This window comes from Mesoplodon mirus (assembly GCF_964341445.2).
Source record: "Mesoplodon mirus genome assembly, chromosome: 15".
Taxonomy (NCBI): Eukaryota; Metazoa; Chordata; class Mammalia; order Artiodactyla; family Ziphiidae; genus Mesoplodon; species Mesoplodon mirus.
The window spans coordinates 24651671-24669634 of NC_138991.1; the positions used below are offsets into that span (position 1 = coordinate 24651671).

Consider the following 17964-nt stretch of genomic DNA (forward strand, 5'->3'; position numbering starts at 1 on the left):
TCTTAAGAAGCCTGGCCCAATGTAAATCAGCTATAAGACTAGCTTGAGAATGGGGAGGGGAGAAACGATTAGAATCTGGCTTTAGCAAAGAAATATTAATATCTCTCACTGAGAATCAGACATTGCTAAGGAAAGAGACTGGAGTTAGTGAAAGGATTCCCAAGAATAAATTCTAACATGCTTTCAACTTAAAGTGTTACTTTTATATAACTCAATCACTTTTAGGTTTTGAGGAGGACAATAATGATACAGTTTATGACCTCATATTCATAACCTAGAAGTGGATATAAGCCAGGTATAGTAAAAACTAAAATGATCAATAAATGCCATTAAATTAAAGGGAGAGAGACTAGGGTTCCATTGTGTGATAGACACATGCATGTCTGAAGAAAATCCAGTGCCTCACTTTGGCTAGTGCAAGTAGCTTCTATTGATATATAAAGACCTACAAAGAGATCATATGGAGCCTGTAAAAGGTCTTAGCCCAGTTTTAAAGAAATTCAATACCACAGCCAAGGAGAAGCACTGAAGGTTTCTGAGCAGGAATGAACAAATCAGGAGGCATTTTAAGAACATTCATCTGAAAGTGATACACTTGATTAGTATGGTTAGAGGAAGAAACAAAGAGATATTAGGAAAGTATCAATAGCAACCAAAAAATTTAATAGGCATTTCTCCAAAAAACATATACAAATGGCCAATAAGCACATGAAAAGATGCTCATCATCATTTAACCATCAGAGAAATGCAACTCAAACCCATATGAGATGGCTCACATCCATAAGGATGTGTCTAATCAAAAAGATAAGCATTGCAAAGATGCTTACAAAATTGTAACCCTCATACATGACTGGTGGGAATATAAAGTGGTGTGGATGCTTTGAAAAATAATTTGGAACGCCTCACAAAGCTAAACACGGATATTACATGACCCAGTGATTCTACTCAAGAAAGTAGAAGGTATATACTCAAGAAAACTGAAAACATACATCTTCACAAAAACTTACATACAAACGTTCATAGCATTATTCATAATAGCCAAAAAGTAGAACCAACCCGAACATCCATCAACTGATAAATGGATAAAGTATGTCCACACATGGAATAGTATTTGGCAATAAAAAGAAATTAGATACTAATACATGCTACAACACGGCTGAACCTTGAAAACATTATTATGATAAGTGAAAAAAGTCAGAGACAAAGGCCACACATTTTATGACTATTTATATGAGAGATCCAAAACAGGCAAAGCTATAGAGACAAAAATAGTTAGCTAGGGCTGAAGGTGGTTGGGGAATATGAGGCAGGGGTTTCTTTCTGCAGTGGTGAAAATGTTCTAAAATTGACTGGTGTTGGTTGCACAACAACCAAGAGAATGTACTAACAATCATTGACTTCTAAAAGGGTAAACTGTATGGTATGTGAATTATCTCAACAAAGCTAATAAAATCCAAATGAAAACAGAAAACAATAGCAATTGCCGAAGCATGTTTAATGGAAAAAACAAACCCAAATCCTATACTATACCCAAGAATATCCTGAAATCAGAATGTAATTTTTACATATCTAAACATTATGTTCATTCATTCATTCAGAACCTGATACATCACAGCCACTAAAGATTTTAAGATTTTTTTCTTTTTATCTTGGGGGTTGGGGGGAAATAAAGCAGTAGATCTTTTTAAGACTTACCAGTTATCTGAAGTTGTGATTTCATGGTCAGGCTACCCATTGAACCAAGCTGTGATCCACTGTCAGACATAACACCAACAGGACGGCAAACCTGAACAGGGCCAAGGAAACACTATAAACATCAAAAATTCCCACTTGAAAAATATGTAAATAGTGCTAGCCAGGCCATTTCCATGTCCCACTGAAGGCCACACAATAACTAGTGGCCTTCACATTGCTAAATATAATTTTCAATTTTCGTATCCATCCTGCATTAACCATCAGCAAAATCTGACATGGTTGATCATTCCTTCTTCCATGGTTTTTCTTCCTTTTAGTTCCCAAGACACATTCTCTAGGTTTATGTCCTACATTACTGATTGTTCCTTCTTAGATTCCTTTGATGATTCTTTCTCTTCTCTCCACCCTCTTAATACTGGAAAGTCCTAGGGCTCAGTTCTTGGTTCCCTCTTCTCTCAACTCTCCATACTCATTTCCTCAAGGAGATCATCTACTGTTATGGCTTTAAATATCATCTACATATCAACAAGTCCCAACTTTATATTTCTATTCCAGACTTCACTCCTGAATTCTAAACAACTTCACTTGGGTATCTAAAAGACACTCCGAACGTAACAGATCCAAAATGGAACTCCCGATGTTCTCTGTAAACTATCTCAGTTGATGGCAATTTCATTCTTTCAGCAGCTCAAGCCAAAAACCTTGGAGTCATCCTTGACTCCTTTCTTTTATATTTCCTTTCCAACCCGCTGGCAAATTCTGATGTCTCTATTTGCAAAATATATCTAGAGTCTAGCCATTTCTCACCACCTCTACCACCAATCTGTTCAGACCCACCTCTGACAGCCATCTTTTTCCTAAATTATGCCCCTCTCCTAGATTAACCTAAAAGGTCTCCCTTTTTCCACCCTTGTCTAGCCTTAGTACCTATTCTTAACACAACCTGGATGATTCTTTTAAAATGTTAAAAACCTTTCAAAACCTTCCCATTTTACTCAGAGTAAAAGCCTGAATCCTGAAAGACCCTATATGATACATGCTTCCACTGCTCCCTACTTCCTGATCTTATTTCCCTGCTACTCTCCTCCCCTACTCAGGCACCTAGTTCCCTATTATTCTTGAAATATGCCAGCACATTCTTGCCTTTAGACGTTCATTCTACTTGTCTTCTTCACAATATTAACAGTCTGCTCCACTTATGATGATCATTTTCTTCTCCTATAAACTATGTGGCCTTCTGACATACTAAGTAATTTACTTGGTAATTATGTTTATTGGTTTTGACTCTCTAAGCTAGAATATAAACTCCATGTGAATGGGGGATCTTTTTGCTTTGTTCACTGATGAAACCCAGAAGCCCAAAACAGGGCCTGTGGCTACTGAATTATACTAAATGAACACCTAACATATCTTCTTCAGCCCATAATCATGGAAGAGTTAATCCCCCTGTGGAAAGGGCATGATTCGTATACAATAAAAAAGATTTTATAACAAAGTCAGAACACTTGGGTTTGATTCCTGGCTACAACACTTACTATATGATACTATTTGAGTTATATAACCTCTCTAGGTCCCAGTTTCCTGTCAGAGAAATGGGGATAATACCACCTCTAACTCACAGGGCTTTTGTAAGACTGAATGATTATATATGTGGGGAAAAAAATGCTCTGTGAATGTTTATTATTAATACTCTTTGAATTTATTTGTTTATTTATGGCTGCATTGAGTCTTTGTTGTTGTGCGCAGGCTTTCTCTGGTTGTGGCGAGCAGGGGCTACTCTTCATTGCGGTGCACGGGCTTCTCACTGTGGTGGCTACTCTGGTTGCGGAGCATGGGCTCTAGGTGCATGGGCTCGTAGGCTCCAGAGTACAGGCTCAGTAGTTGTGGCAAAGGCTTAGTTCCTCTGCGGCATGTGGGATCTTCCCAGACCAGGGCTCAAACCTGTGCCCCCTGCATTGGCAGGCGGATTCTTAACCACTGCACCACCAAGGAAGTCCCTAAATATGTTTTTAAAATAACCTGTTCTTAGGTTTTCGGGGACTTGATAAAAATTTTAAGAATATTTTGAGTGGGTCAAAGTAAAGATTAAACTCAAGCAAAATTTACTCAGCACTCACTATTTGCCAGGTCCCATGTAAGAAATATACAAATACAATAAGGCAAAATTAGGCTTCCGTTCCCTGGTGGTCCAGTGGTTAGGACATCGTGATTCCAATGCAAGGGGCGCGGGCTCGATCCCTAGTCGGAGAACTAAGATCCCACGCGCCACAGGGCAACTAAGCCTGTGAGCTCTAGACCCTGCGTGCCACAACTGGAGAGCCCGAGAGCCACGACTACTGAGCCCACACAACTAGAGAGCCCCATGTGCCACAATTACAGAGCCTGTGTGCCACAACTTGAGGAGCTCGTATGCCGCAAGGAACAGCCTGCACTCCACAATAAAAGATAGTGCAGGCCACAATGAAGATTGTGCAACTAAGACCCAATGCAGCCAAATTAATAAAATAAATTAATATTAAAAAATAATGTATGTACTGATATATATTAGTTTTATATAATCAAAATTACTTAAGTATTTTAAATCCCTAAGAACAAAAATATACCATTTGTAAAGACAAACTATAGAAACCTAAGTATCAATTGGCAACCAGTTAAATAAATAACATATTCATACCACAGACTACTATGCAGCTATCAAAACTTACTAATGACTGAAATGGAATGATTCCAAGAACATTTTTTTAAGTTACAGAATATATATAATGTGATGTTATTTTTTCAAACAAAAACAAAGTATATATTCTTGTAGGTAAATATACTTATAAACAAAAGCAGAAAAAGTATACATCCCTAACTGTTTATAGTGGTTATCTTTGTGGAGAAGGGGAGAGGGTCTGTGTACTAAAGGAGGTGGTCATGGGGAACTTTGGTTTTGTATGTTTTGAGTTTTTAAAAAGAAAATGTGTAGCCTACTTGTACAGTTTGAAAAACAGGCAAGACAGAGTAGACTGAGAATCTACACTTCAAGTCCCATCTTCTCCCCTGAGCTCCAGACTCTTAGGTCTAACCATTATTTATAACTGCCTGCATGGTTAAAATGACTAAATTGAGGAGACTTCTCTGGTGGCGCAGTGGTTAAGAATCCACCTGCCAATGCACAGGACACGGGTTCAGGCACTGGTCCAGGAAGATCCCACATGCCATGAAGCAACTAAGCCCCTGCACCATAACTACTGAGCCTGTGTGCCACAACTACTGAAGCTCACACGCCTAGAACCCATGCACTGCAACCAAGAGTAGCCCCTGCTCGACGCAACTAGAGAAAGCCCGCACATAGCAACAAAGACCCACCACAGCCAAAATAAAAAAAAAAAAGACTAAACTGAAACTCTCCCTGGCCTCAATAGCACCATCATCCATCCAGTTGCACAAGCCAAAGCTGTGGGCATTATCTTTCCCTCATTACCAAGTTCTAAAGATACTACCTGCAAAATATACCCTGCTACATACCTTAAAATATATGCTTATTTTTCTCCTCTTCTTAACCATCTTAGTCCAAGCCACAAACACCTATCCCTTCCCTGTCAACAAATGACTACAAGTCACTAAATTGGTCTCCCTGCTTCTGCACCTGCTCCCTCTCCCTCCCACCACCCATTCTCCACACAGCAACTAGGGTACTCTTTTAAACACGAAAGTTAGATCATGCTCTACTCTGCTTAAACATCCAATAATTGCCTATCTCACCTAAAATAGAATCCAAATTCCTCACCCTGGCTAACAGAAGTCCCACTACATTCCATCCATGACCTACTCTCTTGACTTCTCCTCATATCATTCTCCCCCTTACCCACTGCAAATCTGGATTTCTTTCTATTTCTTAAACACACTAAGGTCATTCCAGACTTACAGGCTTTACACTAACTGTTCCCTCTGCTGGGAATGTTTTTCCCTCTTACCTTTAAATAGCTAACATCTTATATTCAAGTCTCAAGTTAATACTCAAATACTCAGAGAGGTCTTCCCCGACTACTCAATCTAATGTAGCCATCCTATTACTTTCTATCACACCACTGAAATTTTTCTGATTAAATTTTTTACTGACTATAAGGGTCCACAAAGATAGGCAACCTTGTCTGCCTTGCTAATCAGTGTCTAGAATATTCCAGTTTTTGTTTTTTTTAAATTAACTAATGTCCACAATTTATATTTAGGTTCACTCTTTGTGAACCTTATACAGTCCTACGGATTTTGACAAACACATAACTGCCATGTATCCACTATTACAGAATCACACAGAATAATCTCACAACCCTAAAAATCCCGTGCTTCACCTACTCATCTCTCTTCCCTCACTAAGAACCTCTGGCAACCACTTATCTATTTACTGTTTCTATAATTTTGCCTCTTCCAGAATGTCAGATAGGTGGAATCACACAATTTAGAGCCTCGGAGTGGCTTCTTTCACTCAGCAGTATGATTAAAGTTTCCTCCATATCTTTTCAGAGCTTGGCAGCTTTTTTTTTTTTAATTGCTGAGTAATATTTCATGTGTGTTTATTCCACAGTATATACATTTGCTTACTGAAGAATATGTTAGTTGCTTCCAGCTTTTGGCAATTATGAATAAAGCTGCTATAAGTATTCATGTTCAGGTTCCTTGTGCATATAAGTTTTCGACTCAGGTGTACAATGACGTTTCACCATTGGCCTAGTTTGTAATTCCCATATGACGTATGATGTTGAGCCTCTTTTCATATGCTTATTTACCATCTATGTACACTGTTTGGTGAGATATCTGTTCAGATATTCTGCTCATTTATTATTTGTTTTCTTACTGTCACATTTTAAGAGTTCTTTGTATATTTTAAATATAAGTCCTTTATGTGTTTTGCAAATATTTTCTCACAGCCTATGGCTTCTCTTTTCATTCTCTTAACAGTGTAAAGGTTCCAGTCACCAATTCCCACATGTGAGTGAGTGTGGTGAGTAGGTTCCCCACACCAACAAGCAATTCTCCAACACCAGTTAAGTGTCCTACAATTTAATAAAAATCAGAGAAGAAATAAATATAACATGTTTTTATATATTTAAAAAAAACCACCAGGGCTTCCCTGGTGGTGCAGTGGTTGAGAGTCCGCCTGCCGATGCAGGGGACACGGGTTCGTGCCCCGGTCCAGGAAGATCCCACATGCCGCTGAGCGGCTGGGCCCATGAGCCATGGCCGCTGAACCTGTGCGTCCGGAGCCTGTGCTCCGCGACAGGAGAGGCCACAGCAGTGAGAGGCCCGCGTACGGCAAAAAAAAAAAAAAAAAAAAAAAAAAACACCAAAAAACTGTTAGAAATAAACAAATACACTAAGTTGCAGAGTAAAAATATCAATATACAAGTCTGTTCTATACACTAACAATGAATCATCAGAAAACAATTAACAAAAAAATCTCATTTACAATTGCAACAAAAAGAATACCTAGGAATAAATTCAACCAAGTAGGTGAAAGACCTGTACACTGAAAACTTTAAGACATTCTTGAAAGAAATTTAAGACAACACAAAAAAATGTAAAGGTATTCGTGCTCAGGGACTGGAAAAATTAACATTTTTAAATGTCCGTATTACCTAAAGCAATCTACAGAATCAATGCAATCCCTATCAAAATCCCAATGACATTTTTCACAGAAATAGAACAACAACAACAACAAAATCCTAAAATCTGTAAGGAGCAACAAAATTGGCCCCAAATAGCCAAAGCAATCCTGAGTGGGGAGGGAAAACCCAAAGCTCGAAGTATCATTCACTCTGATTTCAAATTATATTACAAAGCTATAGTAATCAAAACAGCATGGTATTGGCAGAAAAAGTGACATAGATCAATGGAACAGAATTGAGAATTCAGAAATAAACACACACATATATGGACAATTAATTTACAAAACAAGAGCAAAGAACATACAGTGGAGAAAGTATAGTCTCTTCAATAAATGATGCTGGGAAAACTGGACAATTACATGCAAAAGAATGAAACTAGACCACTATCTTACACCATACACAACATCAACTCAAAATGGATTAAGGACTTGAATGTAAGACCTGAAACCATAAAACTCCTAGAAGAAAACACATATCAGTCTTAGCAAAATCTTTCTAGATATGTCTCCTCAGGCAAGGCAAACAAAAGCAAAAATAAACAAATGGGACTACATCAAACTGAAAAGCTTCTGCACAGCAAAGGAAACCATCAACAAAATGAAAATTCAACCTACCTACTCAGAGAAGATATTTGCAAATCATATCCAATAAGGAGTTAATATTCAAAATACATAAAGAACAACCAAAAAATAAACCACCCGATTAAGAATGGGCAGAGGAGGTGAACAGACCCTTTTCCAAAGACATACAGATAGCAAACAGGGACATGAAAAGATGTTCAACATCACTAAGTATTATGGAAATGCAAATCAAAACCACAAATGAGTTATCACCTCATACCATTAGAATAACTATTATCAAAAAGGCAAGAAATAACAAGTGTTGGAGAGGATGTAGAGAAAAGGGAATCCTCATACACTGTTGATAGGAGTGTAAATTACTGCAGCCACTATGGAAAACAGTATGGAGAGTTCTCAAAAATTAAGAATAGAACGACAGGGGCTTCCCTGGTGGCGCAGTGGTTGAGAGTCCGCCTGCCGATGCAGGGGATGTGGGTTCGTGCCCCGGTCCGGGAGGATCCCACATGGCCCGTGAGCCATGGCCGCTGAGCCTGCGCGTCCAGAGCCTGCGCGTCCGGAGCCTGTGCTCTGCAACGGGAGAGGCCACGGCAGTGTGAGGCCCTCGTACCGCAAAAAAAAAAAAAGAATAGAACGACAGTATGATCCAGCTACGCCATTTCTAGGTATTTATCCAAAGAATTCAAAAACATCTAATTTGAAAAGATATATGCATACCTATGTTCAATCCAGCACTATATACAATAGCCAAGATATGTAAACAACCTAAGTGCCTACCCATGGATGAAGAAGATGCAATATATATATAATGGAATACTACTCAGCCGTAAAAAAATTCTTTTAAAAATAAAGGAAATCTTGGGACTTTCCTGGTGGTGCAGTGGTTAAGAATCCACCTGCCAATGCAGGGGACATGGGTTCAACCCCTGGTCCAGGAAGACCCCACATGCCGCACAGCAACTAAGCCCATGCACCACAACTACTGAGCCTGCGCTCTAGAGCCTGTGAGCCACAACTACTGAGGCCCACACACCTAGAGCCCGTGCTCCACAAGAGAAGTCACTGCAATGAGAAAACCACACACTGCAACAAAGAGCAGACCCCGCTCGCTGCAACTAGAGAAAGCCCATGCGCAGCAACGAAGACCCAACGCAACCAAAAGTAAATTAACTAAAAAAAAAAAAAAAGGAAATCTTGCCATTTGCAACAACATGGATGGACCTGGAGGATATTATGCTAAATGAAATAGGTCAGACAGAGAAAGACATATACTGCATGATTTCACTCATATGGCGGGGGGGTGGTGGTGGTGGTGCAAACCAAACCAAACAAAAATAAGCACACAGAGAGAAGAGAGTAGTGGTTAGCAGACAGCAAGTGGGGGAAGGGTGATATGGATAAAGGGAGTCAGCTGTGCAGTGACGAATGGAAACTAAACTCTTGGTGGTGAGCATGTTGTACTGTATACATAAGTCAAAATATAATTTTTTAAACATGAAACGTATAATGTTATAAACCAATGTTTTTTTTTTTTTTTTTGCGGTACGCGGGCCTCTCACTGTTGTGGCCTCTCCCGTTGCGGAGCACAGGCTCCAGACGCGCAGGCTCAGCGGCCATGGCTCACGGGCCCAGCCGCTCCATGGCATGTGGGATCCTCCCGGACCGGGGCACGAACCCCTGTCCCCTGCATCGGCAGGCAGGCTCTCAACTGCTGCGCCACCAGGGAAGCCCTAAACCAATGTTGTATTAGTCAATCAATGAAAAGGCTATCTGTCAAACCACTAACCTAACAGAACAGACTTCAGTGGCCACACAAGACAAAGAATACAGGACTGTACAAAATTAGTTTGGAAAAGTCACCAAACAATCAAATGACAACCACAGGAAGCAGCAACAAGAAACCATGAGACTGGGGAAGAATATGATTTCCAGAGTTGCTACATGATAACATTCAAAATGTTCAGTTTCCATACTGCCAAACCGAATTCAACAGCACATTAAAAGGATTAATACATCATGACCAAGTGGGATTAATCCCTGGGATGCAAGACTGGGTCAACATACGAAAATTAACGTGATCAACAAGGACGTACCATATAGCACAGGGAACTCTATTCAGTATTCTGTGATAACCTATATGAGAAAAGAATCTAAAAAAGAATGAATATATGTATAACTGAATCACTTTGCTGTACACCTGAAACTAACACAACACTGTAAATCAGCTATACTCCAGTAAGACTAAAATATTTTTTTTAAAAAAAGATAATAAATGTGTTATACCACATTAAAAGATTAAGGGTAAAAATCGCATGATCATCATAACTGATGCAGAAGAGCATCTGACAAAATTCAATACTGTTTCATGATAAAAACTGTCAGATTTGGAATAGAAGGAAATTACCTCAACAAAATGAAAGCTACATATGAAAAGGCCACAGCTAACATCACACTCAAAGGTGAAAAACTGAAACCTTTTCTTCTAATACTAGGAACAAGACAGGATGCCCATTCTTACCACTTCTAGTCAACACAGTACTGGAAGTCCTAGCAAAAGCAATTAAGGTAAGCAAAAGAAATAAAAGGCACCCAAATTGGAAAGGAAGAAGGAAAATTATCTGTCCCCAGATGACATGATTTTATATATAAAAAACTCAATAAAGCCTCCACACAGGGACTTCCCTGGCAGTCCAGTGGTAAAGAATCCACAATTCCACTGCAGGGTACATGGGTTGGATCCCTGGTGGGGAAACTAAGATACCACGTGCCACGCAGTGCGACCCCTCCCCCCTCAAAAAAAGACTCCACACAAAAAACACAATATGGGCTTCCCTGGTGGCGCAGTGGTTGAGAGTATGCCTGCCGATGCAGGGGACACGGGTTCATGCCCTGGTCCGGGAAGATCCCACATGCCGCGGAGTGGCTGGGCCCGTGAGCCATGGCCGCTGAGCCTGCGTGTCCGGAGCCTGCGCTCCACAATGGGAGAGGCCACAACAGTGAGAGGACCGCACACCGCAAAAAAAAAAAACAAAAAAAAAACTAATTTTTTAAAATACAGCAAACCTGCCAGATACAAAATCAACACAGAAAAATTAGCTGCATTCCTATACACTAACAATTAACTACCTGAAAAAATAAATTAAGAAACAATCCCATTCACAATAACATCAAAAATAAAAGATACTTAGGAATAAACTTAACAAAGGAGATAAAAACTACAAAACATTGCTGAAAGAAATTAAAGATACAAATAAACGGAAAGACATGCTGTATTCATGGATTGAAAGATAAAGTATTGTTAAAATGTCCAAACTACCCAAAGTGATCTACAGATTCAATGCAATCCCTATTAAAATCCCAATGGAATTTTTTAAATAGAAAAAATCCTAAAATTCAAATGGATCCAAACAGCCAAAGTAATGTTAAGAAAGAAGAACAAAACTGAGATATCACACTACCTGATTTTTAAAATATTACAAAGCTACAGTAATTAAGACAGTATGGTACTGGCATAAAGATAGGCATATAGAGCAATGCAACAGAATAGAGCACCCAGAAATAAACCCACAAATACACAGACAACTAATATTCAACAAGGTTGTCAAGAACACACAATGGGGAAAGAATAATCTCTTCAACAAGTGGTGCTGGGAAAACTGAATATCCACATGCAAAAGAATGAAATTGGATCCTTACCTTACACCATAAACAAAAATCAACTCAAAATGGATGAAAGTCTAAAACATAAGAGATGACACTGTAAAACTCCTAGAAGAAAATATAGGGGAAAAGCTTTGTGACATTGGTCTTGGCAATGATTTATTGGCTATTACACCAAAAGCACAAGCAACAAAAGCAGAAGAGACAACAGGGCTACACCAAACTAAAAAGGTTCCGCTCTGCAAAAGGAAAGAATCAACACAGTAAAAAGACAGCCTGTGGGGGCTTCCCTGGTGGCGCAATGGTTAGGAGTCCGCCTGCCGATGCCGATGCAGGGGACGCGGGTTCGTGCCCCGGTCCGGGAAGATCCCACATGCCGCGGAGTGTCTGGGCCCGTGAGCCATGGCCACTGAGCCTGCGCGTCCGGAGCCTGTGCTCCGCAGGGGGAGAGGCCACAACAGTGAGAGGCCCGCATACCGCAAAAACAAAAAACCAAAAAACAAAAAACCTAAAAGTGTTGGCAAGGATGTGGAGAAATTGGATCCCTTGTACACAGTTGGTTAATCTCTTATATTGAAAACAGAGGCAAAAATCGTCAACAAAATACAAGCAAACTGAGAATTCAGTAACATTCCATGACCAAGTGGAACTTATGCCAAGACTGCAAAGTTGGATAAATATCCAGAAATCAATTAATGTAATATATCAGATCAATAGAATAGAGGACAAAAACCACATCATCATCTCAACAGACACAGGCAAGGCATCTGACAAAACTCAACACCACTTCATGATAAAAACACTCAAGGAACTAGGAGTAGAAGAGAACTTCCTCAAGGTGAAAAAGGGCATCTATTAAAAAAAAAAATCTGTAGCTTACATCCTACTTAATGGTAACAGACTGAATGCTTTCCCCCTAAGTTCAAGAACAAGAATGCCAGCTCTCAAAAATCATTTTTATTCAATACCGTACTGAAGGTTCTAGCCAGGGTAATCAGGCAAGAAAATGAAATAAAAGGCATACAGACTGCAGAGAAAGAAGTACAACTATCTTTATTTGAAGATGACCTGATCTTATGTATAGAAAATCCTAGAGAATCCACTTAAGAATTATTAAACAGGCGGGAATTCCCTGGCACTCCAGTGGTTAGGACTTGGCACTTTCACTGCTGGGGCCAGGGTTCGATCCCTGGTTGGGGAAGTAAGATCCTGCAAGCCGTGTGGCTCAATCAAAAAAAAAAAAATTAAACAAGTTCAGCAAAGTTGTAAGATATAAAATCAACATACAAAAGCCAATGTAAATTCTATACAGTAGCAATGAAAAATCTGAAAGTGGAATTAAGAAAACAATTCCATTTACAATAGTATAAAAAATAAAATAGGAATAAATTCAACAAAAGAAGTGTAAAACTAAAAATTAAAGAGGACCTAGGGACTTCCCTAGTGGCGCAGTGGTTAAGAATCCACCTGCCAATGCAGGGGACCTGTGTTCAATCCCTGGTCCGGGAAGATCCCACATCCCACGGAGCAACAAAGCCCGTGCACCACAACTACTGAGCCTGCGCTCTAGAGCCTGCGAGCCACAACTACTGAAGCCCACGCATGTAGAACCCGTGTGCCGCAACAAGAGAAGCCACTGCAATGAGAAGCCCGAGCACCACAACGAAGAGCAGACCCCGCTCGCTGCAACTAGAGAAAGCCCATGCGCAGCAACGAAGGCCCAACGCAGCGCCCCCACCCCCCCAAAAAAGATGACCTAGATGAATATAAAGTCATCCAATGTTCATGGATTAGAAGACTTGATATTGTTAAGATGGTAATAGTCCCCCAAATGATCTACAGATTAACCCCCAAATGATCTACAGATTAAACACAATCACTATCAAAATCCCAACTGCCTTTTTGCAGAAATTCACAAGCTGATTCTAAATTTCATATGGAAATACAAAGGACCAGGAATAGTCAAAACAATCTCAAAAAAGAAGAACAAGGTCAGAGGATTCACACTTCCCAATTTCAAAACTTACTACAAAGCTACAGTAATCAAGACAGTGTGTTATTGGCATAAGCATAGATACAGAGATTAATGGAATAGAACTGAGTTCAGAAATAAACCCAAATATCTATGACCAACTGATTTTTGACAAGGGTACTAAGACAAACTTCTCAACAAATGGTCCTGGAACTAATGGATATTCACGTGCAAGAGATCCCTACCTCACAACCATGGACAAAAATTAACTCACACTAGATCACACACCTCAATGCAAGAGCTAAAACTAAAAATTTGGTAGAAGAAAACAGGTATAATTCTATGTGACGTTGCATTAGATAGACAATGGTTTCTTAGCTATAACACCAAAACCAACAACATAAAAATTGGATATAAATCAAAATTTTAAACTCTTGTGTTTCAGAAACACCATGAAGAAAGTGAGAATCCCACCCACAAAATGGGAGAAAATCTTTGTAAATCATATATCCAATATAAGTATCTAGAATACATAAAGAGCTTTTACAACTCAACACAAAAAGACAAATGACGACAAAATTGTCAAAAGGACTGAAACGGCATTTCTCCAAAGAAGATATACAAACGACCGACAAGCACATGAAAAGATGTTAAACATCATTAGCCAGAGACATGCAAATAAAAGCCACAATGAGATACCCACTTTACACCTACTAGGATAGCTATTCAAAATGATAAGTAACGAGTGTTGACAAGGATATGAAGAACCCTCACATATTGCTAGTAAAAATATAAAATAGTGCAGCTGCAGTGAAATAAAGTTTTATGGTTCCTCAAAAAGTTAAAAACTGCATTACCATAGGTAATAGGCAATTCTACTCCTAGGTATATTCCCAAGAGAAATGAAAACATATGTCCACACAAAAACTTGAACTGTTTACAGCAGCATTATTCATAATAGCCAGAAACAGAAACAACACAAATGTCCATCAACTAATGAACAGATAAATAAAATGTGGTATATTCATACAATAAAAAGAAATTCAGCAACAAAAAGAAATGAAGCACTCATTAAATGTTATGCCAGGGATAAACCTTGAAATATTATGCTAAGTGAAAGAAGCCAGTCACAAAGGACAATATATTTCATGGTTCCATTTATATGAAATGCCCAAAATAGACAAATCTACAGAGATGGTAAGTCAATTATTGGCTGCCTAGGGCTAGGGCTGCGTGGATGTAAATTGAGAGTGACAGCTAAGGGGGCACCGGGATTATTTGGGGGGCAATGACGTTTTCAAACTGATTGTGGTGATGGATGCACAACTCTGAATATACTAAAAGCTACTGAATTGTACATTTTAAATAGGTATACTGTATGGTATGTGAACTATATCTCAATAAAGGTGTTTAAAACAAGAAACAGGGCTTCCCTGGTGGCGCAGTGGTTGAGAGTCTGCCTGCCGATGCAGGGGACACGGGTTCGTGCCCCAGTCCGGGAAGATCCCACATGCCGCGGAGTGGTTGGGCCCGTGAGCCATGGCCGCTGAGCCTGCGCATCCGGAGCCTATGCTCCGCAACGGGAGAGGCCACAACAGTGAGAGGCCCTTGTACCGCAAAAAAACCCCAAAAACAAACAAACAAAACAAAACAAAAGAAACAAAATTTAGAGGAAAAATTTTTTCTAGACTAAAATATTTTACTACCAATGGACCTTGACGAGAAGAATTTCTAAAGGATGTACCTGAAGAATAAGTAGAATGATCTTCAAAGGAAGCTCTGCAACTCAAGATATAAAAGTGACTAAGTGGTAAACATTAGGTAAATCTAAAATATATAAAACATGGGACTTCTCTGGTGGTCCAGCGGGTAAGACTTCCACACTCTCAATGCAGGGGGCCCAGGTTCGATCCCTGGTCAGGGAACTAGATCTCACATGCATGCTGCTACTAAGAATCCACATGCCACAACTAAGAAGGCTGATGCCGCAACTAAGAGCCCACATGGCGAAACTAAAGATCGCACAAAGAAGATCCCGCATGCCACAACTAAGACCCGGCGCAGCCTAAATAAATAAATAGATAATTTTTAATAAAGAATTAAAAAAATAAAATACACAAAACAATGTCTTATTTGGGGATTTAAAAATACAAAGCTAAAATACTGAATAACATCATTAAAGTCAGGAATGGAGGTAACTGGAGTTAATTGTTCCAAGATCCTTGTATTGCTCAGGCCAAGGCAAAGATACTGATCAGTTCTGCGAAGTTAATATGCAAGTCAAAATTTCAGGGAATTCCCTGGAGGTCCAGTGCTTAAGACTGTGCTTTCATTGCCCTGTGGGCGTGGGTTTGATCCCTGGTCAGGGAACTAAGATCCCACAAGCCACGCGGCAAACAATCAATCAATCAATCAATTAAAACAATTTCAAAGAGAAGCAGTAAAAAAATAAAAACAGTGCACAAATTCCAAATCACTATCAAGAAAAAAATATTTGAGGGAAAAATGTATGAATCCAGAAGAATGCAAAAAGTAAACAAAAAAGAAAAAAAAGTATGTGGGGAAAGGACTTTCACAACAAGATGACAGATTACACATGTGCATCTGAATCCCCTTTCAAATTTCCCTAAACTCTGAAGAAATTTTAAAAATTATAAAAGTAATAATAGTAAAGGTCAGGAAAAAGAGAAGTAGAGGTAACAACAAACAAGTACAATAACTTCAGTAAGCTACAAAGCAGATGGACCAATATTATTTGACAGCACACTCAATAAAGTAGACTCCTGTCCTATGTTGACAACAGGGAAAAGCCAAGAACCAAGATGGTTTGTTTACTTGCAGTGCCCCCAAGAGAAGATACCAGTCAATTTTGGAAGTAGGAAGTAAAGTTGGGACACAGAAGCAGAATTGGTTGAAAGCTGCTTACCAAGCATTTTGATTCCTAAATCCCCTACTTGACACCAAAAGGCTCAGGTCTGTTTTTTTTTTCCTCAAGCATCTCTGCAATGGAAGATGCCAGGCACAGTTGAAGGCTGAAGAACAGTATCAAGAACACAAGAATTAAAGGAACATATGCAAACGGAATGACTAAATTCCCATCCTTTTTTTCCCCACTAGGCTCCCAGCTCACTGTAGCCAAGACTTAACCACCCAGGCAGGAGATAGGACAAGACTTCTTATCAAGTTCCCCAAACAGTCCACCAGGTAACCCTATAGTGAGGTTCTCAGTTAACAAGCCCTCTCCTCTCTACATGCACTCACAGCCCCCAGTCTGCCCACATCCTTAAAGATGATAAAGTTGTGGAAAGCGTCTATCAAGAAAAGTGATGCCAGGCTGCCCTGGTGGCGCAGTGGTTGAGAGGCCGCCTGCCGGTGCAGGGGACACGGGTTTGTGCCCCGGTCCGGGAGGGTCCCACGTGCCGCAGAGCGGCTGGGCTCGTGGGTCATGGCCTCTGAGGCTGCGCGTCCGGAGCCTGTGCTCTGCAACGGGAGAGGCCACAGCAGTGAGAGGCCCGCATACCGCAAAAAAAAAAAAGAAAAGAAAAGAAAAATGATGCCAAAGAAAAGCAAAATATATTAATATCCTCAGAGAGATGAAAAGATACTATATTCATTAAACAAAAAGAGCGCCATTAAAAAAAAATTTAGGGTAAAGAAGTAACTAGCATGAAAACTCTCCCCAACACCAGTTTGGTCAGCTCTTGAGTAGTGTGAAATTGCAAGATCTGTACACAGATTTCAGTTTGTCAGAGCACTGGAATTGGGAATCAACTGATACCTGCACTGCCAGGCTGACAAAATAACTTGGTTGCCAGGGCTATGCTGTAATCTTGAAAAATTTTGCAGCTTTAAGCTACTTTTCGGTCCTTGTGAGGACCAACTAGCAACATGTCCTGTTTTCCTTTTGAAACCTGACTATGCCATTGAGTTTTCCATTCTTTATTTTCATAAAGAACTTCACATTAACCTCCCATTACCTAAAAAACCTTGCAGTTTGGGAGAGTCTAATTAATATAATTTCCATGGGAATTCCCTGGTGGTCCCGTGGTTAGGACTTGGTGCTTTCACTGCCATGGCCTGGGTTCAAAAAATTTCCAAATACACTATGGGTAGATTATGAATGACTGATGTGGTCAGTCACCTAGTTAACAAAGCCCAACATATAGTATTAAGTAAGCACTATCACGTGCACTTTAGTTATTAGATCAAAGAATGTCTTCAATCTGCTGTTCTGCAAAGTTTTTCTGTAAAGGGCCAGAGAGTAAATATTTCACAGTTGTGGGCCGTATGATCTCTGTCACAACTGCTCAACTGCCACTGTAGTGTGACAGTGGTCACAGACAACACATAAAATGCATTTTATTCCAATAACACTTTATTTATAAAAACAGGCAGAGGGCCAGATTCCTCC

The 17964-nt window shown here is 39.7% G+C and overlaps 2 protein-coding genes across 3 annotated transcripts in view; one reads left to right on the forward strand and one right to left on the reverse strand.

Annotated features, from left to right (window-relative positions):
• PIGU (phosphatidylinositol glycan anchor biosynthesis class U) overlaps window positions 1-17964 on the forward strand; it is a 240873-nt gene that overhangs the window by 218982 nt on the left and 3927 nt on the right. The gene's annotated exons all lie outside the window — the stretch shown is intronic.
• The window catches only part of ITCH (itchy E3 ubiquitin protein ligase), a 123713-nt gene that overhangs the window by 76417 nt on the left and 29332 nt on the right, over window positions 1-17964 (reverse strand). For both annotated transcript variants that reach the window (XM_082644639.1, XM_082644640.1), the window contains one exon: window positions 1696-1786. In XM_082644639.1, coding sequence (XP_082500765.1) covers window positions 1696-1786 — 91 coding nt within the window. The remainder of the gene's footprint in view (window positions 1-1695; window positions 1787-17964) is intronic.